At 49.1% G+C, this 11,115-nt stretch overlaps 1 protein-coding gene across 1 annotated transcript in view; it reads right to left on the bottom strand.

The window, feature by feature from the left end:
• Window positions 1-11,115, bottom strand: part of LOC121551684 (xylosyltransferase 1-like) — a 74,338-nt gene that overhangs the window by 22,398 nt on the left and 40,825 nt on the right. The window contains exons 3-4 of the mRNA XM_041864399.2: window positions 3,663-3,835; window positions 1,781-1,983 (exon numbers count right to left, since the gene is read on the bottom strand). Coding sequence (XP_041720333.1) covers window positions 1,781-1,983; window positions 3,663-3,835 — 376 coding nt within the window. The remainder of the gene's footprint in view (window positions 1-1,780; window positions 1,984-3,662; window positions 3,836-11,115) is intronic.

The following is an 11,115-nucleotide window of genomic DNA, read 5'->3' as shown; positions in this document are numbered from 1 at the left end:
CAGCACGCAAGCTAGCATTTTAGCTTCCCACATCTCCCCCATGTGAAATAATCTGATTTATAAATAAATAATATGCCCTTGCAAATATTATTATGCTTACCGGTGTAACCTACAACGTTATCCCAGTTTAATATGCTGCTTCAATGTATTCTCTCCCATATCAGCTAAAAATAGAACGTCATCATGTTTTTAAGTGGTCAATCAGCTTATTACTTCTAAACAAAATACATTCTGGAGGATTCTTAATAAGGCTCCAATGTTGTTTTGGTTTATTGTTTGAACAGTCGCTGAGATTATATTTGGCTATCAATGCAAAATAGGCTGCTTATTTAATGCCAAGCTAAACGAAGACAGCAATCTTGAAGTTTAAGTGATTTTAATGTTGATAAGCTTCTCACAGCGCATGTGAAATAATCTGATTTATAAATAAATAATATGCCCTGGCAAATATTTTTATGCTTACCGGTGTAACCTACAACATTATCCCAGTTTAATATGCTGCTTCAATGTATTCACTCCCATATCAGCTAAAAATAGAACGTCATCATGTTTTGGTCGTAGAGAAAAAGCCCATCTCTCGCAGCTGTTTTTACCAATAGCCTGGAATCACTAGTTATTTCTACTAAGCCCATCTCTCGCAGCTGTTTTTACCAATAGCCTGGAATCACTAGTTATTAGCGAGGGGGGATTCTAATAATGTTGTTTGGTTTATTGTTTAAACTGTCGCTGAGATTATATTTGTTTATCAATGCAAAATAGTCACATTTATTTATTTTCCAAGATATAGCACGCATATTTTATATACAGCAGGTGTTTTAAGGAGCAAAGAGTTTGGTTTGCTTCGTGTTTAAATTTTTGCCATGGTAAAAATATTGCGATTATGGTATCGTCCCAGCCACTAACACACACACACACACAACAGCACCCCCCCACCCACCTCCCCCAAAACACACACCTAACAGCACTCAGTCCTCTACTCCCATCTGAACAGAACTTGAGTCCCAAACTCTCAAAGCAATTACACTTTCCTAATACCTCTTTAATTAGCTTAGCATTAGCACTCCCATTAGCGAAGCATTACAGTACTTTATCAAGGCTAGCGCACAATGCTAACACCCTAGGCAGAGTCAGGCTATAAGGATCAGGTTAATGAAGAAGCACACCAGCTCATCTGTAGTAACACACACACACACGTGCACACACGCACACACACACACACACACACACACACACACACACACACACACACACACACACACAAACACGCACACACACCAGATGATCTGAAGTTGACACAGACAAAATTAGTTAGATATATGTCATGGTGAATGAGAGAGATAGAGAGAGAGAGGGAGAAACTCCAATTGAAGTATGCACAGACAGACGGACGCACACACACCCATCAGTCCTGCCCTATTGGATTTTCCTATGCTGAAAAGCTGTAGAGGTGAAGGCACAATGTCACTGCATCCAACTCTCTCTCTCTCTCACACTGGGTATTGACGTGGGCCTAATGACATGGCTGTGGAACGTGGGATGGATTTTGTCCGGCGGGCCGCAGGGCTCATAGGATTGGTTCACTTCAATAAGAGATCCAGTTGGAAGTAGAGAGGACTTAGTGACTCAGGACCTTTCGTTAGAACGACTTCCACTATAATGTGGAATTCTGTGTGTGTGTGTGTGCCCTATTCTCTATACAGTGCACTGCCTTTGACCAGAGCCATCAGGGTCCTATTCCCTATACAGTGTACTACTTTTGACCAGCGCCCTCCATGCCCACCTGATAGGGTAGTCGGCTGCGCTGAGGTTGATGAAGAAGTCCCAATTCCAGTCGGCCATCTTGAGAAGGTCGTCCATGCTACGCAGGTACATGGTGAGCAGGCTCGCCCCGCCCCAAATGGTGGACATCCTCCAGGAAGTAACACGCACGTTGGAGTACTTGCTCGCTAGCGACCCAACCTGTCTGTGGAGGTAGTTGGAACGCTGGGGGAAGGGTAGAAAGGTGGTGGTTAAATTAATAGTGCTTTTACCTGGTCTACATGTACAGTGCATTCGGGAAGTATTCAGACCCCTTCACTTTTCCCACATTTTGTTATGTTACAGCCTTATTCTAAAATGGATTATATCGTTTTTTCCCCCCTCATCAATCTACACACAATTCCCCATAATGACGAAGCAAAAACTGATTTTTAGATGTTTGCAAATGTATAAAAAAAAATAAAAAACGGAAATATCACATTTACATAAGTATTCAGACCCTTTACTCAGTACTTTGTTGAAGCACCTTTGGCAGCAATTACAGCCTTCAGTCTTCTTGGGTATGACGCTACAAGCTTGGCACACCTGTATTTGGGGAATTTCTCCCATTCTTCTCTGCAGATCCTCTCAAGCTCTATCAGGTTGGATGGGGAGCGTCGCTGCACAGCTAATTTCAGGTCTCTCCAGAGATGTTAGATCGGGTTCAAGTCCGGGCTCTGGCTGGGCCACTCAAGGACATTCAGAGACTTGTCCTGAAGCCACTCCTGCGTTGTCTTGGCTGTGTGCTTAGGGTCATTGTCCTGTTGGAAGGTGAACCTTCACCCCAGTCTGAGGTCCTGAGCGCTCTGAAGCAGGTTTTCATCAAGGATCTCTCTGTACTTTGCGCTGTTCATCCTTTCCTCGATTCTGACTAGTCTCCCAGTCCCTGCCGCTGAAAAACATCCCGACAGCATGATGCTGCCACCACCATGCTTCACAGTGGGGCTGGTGCCAGGTTTCCTCCAGACATGATGCTTGACATTCAGGCCAAAGAGTTCAATCTTGGTTTCATCAGACCAGAGAATCTTGTTTCTCATGGTCGGAGAGTCCTTTAGGTGCCTTTTGGCAAACTCAAAGCGGTCTGTCATGTGCCTTTTACTGAGGAGTGGCTTCCATCTGGCCACTCTATCATAAAGCCCTGATTGGTGGATTACTGCAGAGATGGTTGTCCTTCTGGAAGGTTCTCCCATCTCCACAGAGGAACTGCCAGAGTGACCATCGGATTCTTGGTCACCTCCCTGACCAATGCCCTTCTACCCGATTGCTCAGTTTGGCTAGGCGGCCAGCTCTAGGAAGAGTCTTGGTGGTTCCAAACTTCTTCCATTTAAGAATGATGGAGGCCACTGTGTTCTTGGGGACCTTCAATGCTACAGAATTGTTTTTGTACCCTTCCCCAGATCTGTGCCTCAACACAATCCTGTCTTGGAGCTCTACGGACAATTCCTTCGAACTCATGGCTTGGGTTTTGATCTGACATGCCCTGTCAATTTTGGGACCTTATATAGACAGGTGTGTGCCTTTCCAAATCATGTCCAATCAATTGAATTTACCACAGGTGGACTTGTCATTATGGGGTATTGTGAGGAAAACAATTAATTTAATCAATTTTAGAATAAGGCTGTAACGTAACAAAATATGGAAAAAGTGAAGGGGTCTGAATACTCTCCAAATGCACTCTATATAGTAGTAGTGTGAGGTATGGTAGATGGTCTTACCTGGTCTACGTGTATATAGTAGTAGTGTGAGGTGTGGTAGATGGTCTTACCTGGTCTACGTGTATATAGTAGTAGTGTGAGGTGTGGTAGATGGTCTTACCTGGTCTACATGTATATAGTAGTAGTGTGAGGTGTGGTAGATGGTCTTACCTGGTCTACGTGTATATAGTAGTAGTGTGAGGTGTGGTAGATGGCCTTGAACAGCCGTTGGAACTGCCGAGAGGCTCTGCCATGGACCACCAAGACGAAGGCGATGCGAACAGGCACAGCAGGGGCAGTCTGCACCGAGCCCTCATCCCACAGCACGTTCACATTGGCCTTACCTGGACACAGTCACACACACACACACACACACACACACACACACACACACACACACACGCACACACACACGTGCGCGCCCAGCCAGGTAAGTACACACAGTGAGGGTGCGGAGAATAGAGGGGTAACTTTATTGCTGTGTGAAACAGTAGACCGTTTGGTGTGCAAAAAAAATAGAATGTTTTACAGAAAGTGTCATTTCTAATTGTGTATGCATTAAATGCCAGGATGTCTGTCACGGTCGTCTATGTCGTCTAAGTATGACCAAGGCGCAGCGTGTCCAAGAAACATGACTTTATTAATTAAACGTTATCGAACTACAAAACAAAAGACGACTCCATGAAGTCCACGGTACACTGACCGAAACGGAACAAAAACCCACAACACCCACAGGAAAACATACAGATTAAATATGGCTCCCAATCAGAGATAACGAGCCGACAGCTGACACTCGTTACCTCCGATTGGGAGTCATTGACCAAACCTAGAAATGAACCCAACAGAAATGCAAACATAGAAATACACCCAAATACCCAACATAACCAAACCAAAACCCAACAAAACAAAATACACCCTGGCTCAAATACAAAAGTCCCGGAGCCAGAGTGTCACAGTACCCCCCCCTAAAGGTGCGAACTCCGGGCGCACCAGCATACAGTCTAGGGGAGGGTCTGGGTGGGCGTCTGTCCACGGTGGCGGTTCTGGCCCTGGTCGTGGTCCCCACCCCACCTTAGTCACTATCCGCTTCCGTAGCCTCCTCCACATGACCACCCCCCAACTAAACCCCACTGGATTAAGGGGCGGCACCGGACTAAGGGGCAGCACCGGACTAAGGGGCGGCACCGGACTAAGGGGCGGCACCGGACTAAGGGGCGGCACCGGACTAAGGGGCGGCACCGGACTAAGGGGCGGCACCGGACTAAGGGGCAGCACCAGGATAAGGGGCAGCACCAGGATAAGGGGCAGCACCGGGCTAAGGGACAGCACCGGACTCAATGGCGGATCCTGGCTGGCTGGCTCTGGCGGATCCTGGCTGGACGGCTCTGGCGGATCCTGGCTGGACGGCTCATGGCTGGCTGAAGGATCTGGCTGCTCATGGCTGGCTGACGGATCTGGCTGCTCATGGCTGGCTGACGGATCTGGCTGCTCATGGCTGGCCGACGGATCTGGCTGCTCATGGCTGGCCGACGGATCTGGCTGCTCATGGCTGGCTGAAGGATCTGGCTGCTCATGGCTGGCTGACGGATCTGGCTGCTCATGGCTGGCGGACGGATCTGGCTGCTCATGGCTGGCGGAAGGCTCTGGCTGATCCTGTCTGGCGGAAGGCTCTGGCTGATCCTGTCTGGCGGAAGGCTCTGGCTGATCCTGTCTGGCGGAAGGCTCTGGCTGATCCTGTCTGGCGGAAGGCTCTGGCTGATCCTGTCTGGCGGAAGGCTCTGGCTGCTCCTGTCTGGCGGAAGGCTTCGGCTGCTCCTGTCTGGCGGAAGGCTCTAGCGGCTCCTGTCTGGCGGAAGGCTCTAGCGGCTCCGGTCTAGCGGACGGCTCTGAAGGCTCATGGCAGACGGGCGGCTTTGCAGGCTCAGTACAGACGGGCGGCTTATGCAGCGCTTGGCAGACGGGCAGTTCAGGCGCCGTTGGGCAGACGGGCAGTTCAGGCGCCGTTGGGCAGACGGGCAGTTCAGGCGCCGTTGGGCAGACGGCAGACTCTGGCCGGCTGAGACGCACTGGTGGCCGGATGCGTGGTGCCGGAACTGGAGGTACCGGGCTGAGGACACGCATCTCAGGGCTAGTGCGGGGAGCAGGAACAGGACGCACAGGACTCTGGGGACACACAGGAGGCTTGGTGCGTGGTGTAGGCACTGGTGGTACTGGGCTGGAGCGGGGAGGTGGCGCCGGAAATACCGGACCGTGCAGGCTTACTGGCTCCCTTGAGCACTGAGCCTGCCCAACCTTACCTGGTTGTATGCTCCCCGTCGCCCGACCAGTACGGGGAGGTGGAATAACCCGCACCGGGCTATGTAGGCGAACCGGGGACACCATGCGTAAGGCTGGTGCCATGTAAGCCGGCCCGAGGAGACGCACTGGTGGCCGGATGCGTGGGGCCGGCTTCATGACATCCGGCTCAACGCTCAATCTAGCCCGGCCGATACGTGGAGCTGGAATGTACCGAACCGGGCTATGCACGCGTACAGGAGACACCATGCGCTCTACTGCGTAACACGGTGTCTGCCCGTACTCTCGCTCTCCACGGTAAGTACAGGGAGTAGGCGCAGGTCTCCTACCTGACTTCGCCACACTCCCTTTAAGCCCCCCCCCAAGAAATTTTTGGGTAGTACTCTCGGGCTTCCAGTCTTGCCTCCGTGCTGCCTCCTCATATCGCCTCCTCTCGGCTTTAGCTGCCTCCAGCTCTTCACGAGGACGGCGATATTCTCCCGGTTGTGCCCAAGGACCCTTTCCATCCAGTATCTCCTCCCATGTCCATGAATCCTTTATAGGCGTCCATGAATCCTGTGTATGTGGGTCCTGTTGCCGCTTGACACGCCGCTTGGTCCTAGATTGGTGGGTTTTTCTGTCACGGTCGTCTATGTCGTCTAAGTATGACCAAGGCGCAGCGTGTCCAAGAAACATGACTTTATTAATTAAACGTTATCGAACTACAAAACAAAAGACGACTCCATGAAGTCCACGGTACACTGACCGAAACGGAACAAAAACCCACAACACCCACAGGAAAACATACAGATTAAATATGGCTCCCAATCAGAGATAACGAGCCGACAGCTGACACTCGTTACCTCCGATTGGGAGTCATTGACCAAACCTAGAAATGAACCCAACAGAAATGCAAACATAGAAATACACCCAAATACCCAACATAACCAAACCAAAACCCAACAAAACAAAATACACCCTGGCTCAAATACAAAAGTCCCGGAGCCAGAGTGTCACAATGTCATACTAATTTAGGCTTTTCATCTAGTGTGAATTCACTGCACAATATCGAGGAAGAGAATCGTCTTTCCAGACGCACGTGTGTTTGACAACAACTGATGATCAGAATAAGGGATGGGCTGTACCAAAATGATCCAGTGGCAGGGAACAATAGAACAACCCAACTGGGCCATTAGATGATGCCTTCTCAGTATAGATGAGTAGTATGTTGATATTTGTCGCTTACTGCTTAATGTTTTTATTAAACTCTCACTCCTTTCCACTCTTCCTCCCTTTCTGTCGTTTTTCCACCCTTCCAGTACTCCCCTCCAGTACTCTGCCCACACACACAAACGCGTGCACACCCACACTCTCCCTTTCCCTCTCTACCATTTGTGGTTGGTCTAAGGTCTACCCTGTGTGTGTATAAATATCCCTCTCTCCCAGCACACCACACATCCCTGTCTGGGCCCCTCTCTGAGGCACGCAGGCAAGGCCTTGCAGGGGAGCTACACTGGGCGTTGTGAAAACAATAGGTTTCTACCTTCCTGCTACAGTGGGGCGTTGTGAAAACAGTAGGTTTCTACCTTCCTGCTACAGTGGGGGGTTGTGAAAACAGTAGGTACAAGTCTGAAGCTTTTGCTCACCTGAACTAGAATACCTCAAAAACAAGAAACAAGATTCTCTGGTCTGATGAAACCAAGACTGAACTCTTTGGCCTGAATGCCAAGCGTCACGTCTGGAAGAAACCTGGCACCATCCATACGGTGAAGCATGGTGGTGGCAGCATCATGCTGTTGTTCAGCGGCAGGGACTGGGAGACTAGTCAGAATCGAGGGAAAGATGAACGGCGCAAAGTACAGAGAGATCCTTGATGAAAACCTGCTCCAGAGCGCTCAGGACCTCAGACTGGGGCGAAGAGAGACCTGAAAATAGCTGTGCAGCAACGCTCCCCATCCAACCTGACAGCGCTTGAGAGGATCTGCAGAGAATTATGGGAGAAATTCCCCAAATACAGGTGTGCCAAGCTTGTAGCGTCATACCCAAGAAGACTCGAGGCTGTAATCGCTGCCAAAGGTGCTTCAACAAAGTACGGAGTGAAGGGTCTGAATACTTATGTAAATGTGATATTTCCGTTTTTTATTTTTAATACATTTACAAATCTTTCTAAAAACCTTTTTTTGCTTTGTTATTATGGAGTATTGTGTGTAGATTGATAAGAAGAAAAAAAACAATTTAATCCATTTTAGAATAAGGCTGTAACGTAACAAAATGTGGAAAAACTCAAGGAGTCTGAATACTTTCTGAATGCACTGTAAATTGACTTTTTTATGTACCAATAGAGTTTTCATCTTTAATCATCACTGCTCTCCACTTCCCACCACAAAATGAGAATGGCACTATGCAGGCACTCAACGAGCTGTCAAAGGGAAACCCAGTCATGAGTTGCCCAATGCCGCAAACCTCCCAGACTAGCTGAATGCCTTCTATGATCGCTTTGAGGCAACACTGAGCCAGGCATGAGAGCCCCTGCTGTCCCGGACAACTGTGTGATCTCACTCTCGCCGATGTGAGTAAGACTTTTAAACAGTTTAACACTCGCAAGGCTGCTGGGCCAGACGGAATATCAGGGCGTGTTCTCAGAGCGTACGTGTTTGCACAGCCATTTTCAACATGTCCTAGTGCTGGGCCAGACGGAATATCAGGGCGTGTTCTCAGAGCGTACGTGTTTGCACGGCCATTTTCAACATGTCCTAGTCCCAGTCTGTAATCCCAACGTGTTTCAAGCAGACCAACATTGTCCCTGTTCCTAAGAACTCAAAGGTAACCTGCCTTAATGACTATCGTCCCGTAGCACACCCTGGACCCACTCCGATTCGCATACCGCCCCAACAGATCCACAGATGACGCAATCTCTATTGCACTCTACACTGCTCTTTCCCACCTAGACAAGGGTAATACCTATGTGAGAATGCTTTTCATTGACTAAAGCTTAGCGTTCAACACCATAGTCCCCTCAAAGCTCATCACCAAGCTCGGGACCCTGGGACTGAACACCTCCCTCTGAAACTGTGTCCTGGAGTTTCTGACGAGCCGCCCACCCAGGTGGCGAGGGTAGGTAACAACACATCTGCCACGCTGACCCTCAACATGTGAGCCCCTCAGGGGTTGTGTGCTTAGTCCCCTCCTGTACTCCCTCTTCACCCACGACTGTGTGGTAACGCACGACTCCAACACCATTATCAAGTTTTGCTGATGACACGACGGTGGTGGGCCTGATCACCGACGACGATGAGACAGCCTATAGGGAGGAGGTCAGTGAGGTCAGCCTATAGGGAGGAGGTCAGTGAGGTCAGCCTATAGGGAGGAGGTCAGTGAGGTCAGCCTATAGGGAGGAGGTCAGTGAGGTCAGCCTATAGGGAGGAGGTCAGTAAGGTCAGCCTATAGGGAGGAGGTCAGTGAGGTCAGCCTATAGGGAGGAGGTCAGTGAGGTCAGCCTATAGGGAGGAGGTCAGTGAGGTCAGCCTATAGGGAGGAGGTCAGTGAGGTCAGCTTATAGGGAGGAGGTCAGTGAGGTCAGCCTATAGGGAGGAGGTCAGTGAGGTCAGCCTATAGGGAGGAGGTCAGTGAGGTCAGCCTATAGGGAGGAGGTCAGTGAGGTCAGCCTATAGGATGTCAGAGACCTGGAGCTGATCTAAAGGATATGGACGGGCGAGCTTCGCCCTCATCCACATCAATGGGGTGGGTCGAGAGCTTCAAGTTCCTCTGTGTCCACATCCCGAAGGACTTAACATGGTTCTCTCACACCAGCACAGTCGTGAAGAAGGCACAACAATGCCTCTTCCTCCTCAGGAGGTTGAAAAGGTTTGGCATGGGGCCCTCAAATCCTCAAAAAGTTCTACAGCTGCACCATTGAGAGCATCTTGACTGGCTGCATCACTGCTTGGTATGGCAACTGCACCACCCTCGATCGCGAGGCGCTACAGAGGGTGGTGCGGACGGTCCAGTACAACACTGGGGCCGAGCTCCATGCCATCCAGGAACTCTATATCAGGCGGTGTCAGAGGAAGGCCCGGAAATGTTTCAAAAACACCAGCCACCCAAACCATAGATAGTTTACTCTTCTACAGCACAGCAAGCGGTACCGGAGTGCCAAGTCTGGGACCTAAAGGATCCTGAACAGCTTCTACCCCCAAGCCATAGCACTGCTGAACATGTAATCAAATGGCTTCCTGGACTATTTGCATTGACCTTTTTTTGCACTGACTCTGTGCACACTCGCTGGACTCTAATCACACACTCACACATACTTACACTGACACTCCAACACACACATACACACACTACATACAGTGGGGGGAAAAAAGTATTTAGTCAGCCACCAATTGTGCAAGTTCTCCCACTTAAAAAGATGAGAGAGGCCTGTAATTTTCATCATAGGTACACGTCAACTATGACAGACAAATTGAGATTTTTTCCCCCAGAAAATCACATTGTAGGATTTTTAATGAATTTATTTGCAAATTATGGTGGAAAATAAGTATTTGGTCACCTACAAACAAGCAAGATTTCTGGCTCTCACAGACCTGTAACTTCTTCTTTAAGAGGCTCCTCTGTCCTCCACTCGTTACCTGTATTAATGGCACCTGTTTGAACTTGTTATCAGTATAAAAGACACCTGTCCACAACCTCAAACAGTCACACTCCAAACTCCACTATGGCCAAGACCAAAGTGCTGTCAAAGGACACCAGAAACAAAATTGTAGACCTGCACCAGGCTGGGAAGACTGAATCTGCAATAGGTAAGCAGCTTGGTTTGAAGAAATCAACTGTGGGAGCAATTATAAGGAAATGGAAGACATACAAGACCACTGATAATCTCCCTCGATCTGGGGTCAAGATCTCACCCCGTGGGGTCAAAATGATCACAAGAACGGTGAGCAAAAATCCCAGAACCACACAGGGGGACCTAGTGAATGACCTGCAGAGAGCTGGGACCAAAGTAACAAAGCCTACCATCAGTAACACACTACGCCGCCAGGGACTCAAATCCTGCAGTGCAGAGACGTGTCCTCCTGCTTAAGCCAGTACATGTCCAGGCCCGTCTGAAGTTTGCTAGAGTGCATTTGGATGATCCAGAAGAGGATTGGGAGAATGTCATATGGTCAGATGAAACCAAAATATAACTTTTTGGTAAAAACTCAACTTGTCGTGTTTGGAGGACAAAGAATGCTGAGTTGCATCCAAAGAACACCATACCTACTGTGAAGCATGGGGGTGGAAACATCATGCTGGTTTTAGACCCCATCATAGCACTGAGACTGCACTTGTGAAGGTGGTAAATGACCTT

Source organism: Coregonus clupeaformis, chromosome 35, assembly GCF_020615455.1.
Source record: "Coregonus clupeaformis isolate EN_2021a chromosome 35, ASM2061545v1, whole genome shotgun sequence".
In the NCBI taxonomy this organism is placed as follows: Eukaryota; Metazoa; Chordata; class Actinopteri; order Salmoniformes; family Salmonidae; genus Coregonus; species Coregonus clupeaformis.
The sequence above is the reverse complement of the archived record's forward strand: the minus strand, read 5'-3'. Positions and strand labels throughout refer to the sequence as shown.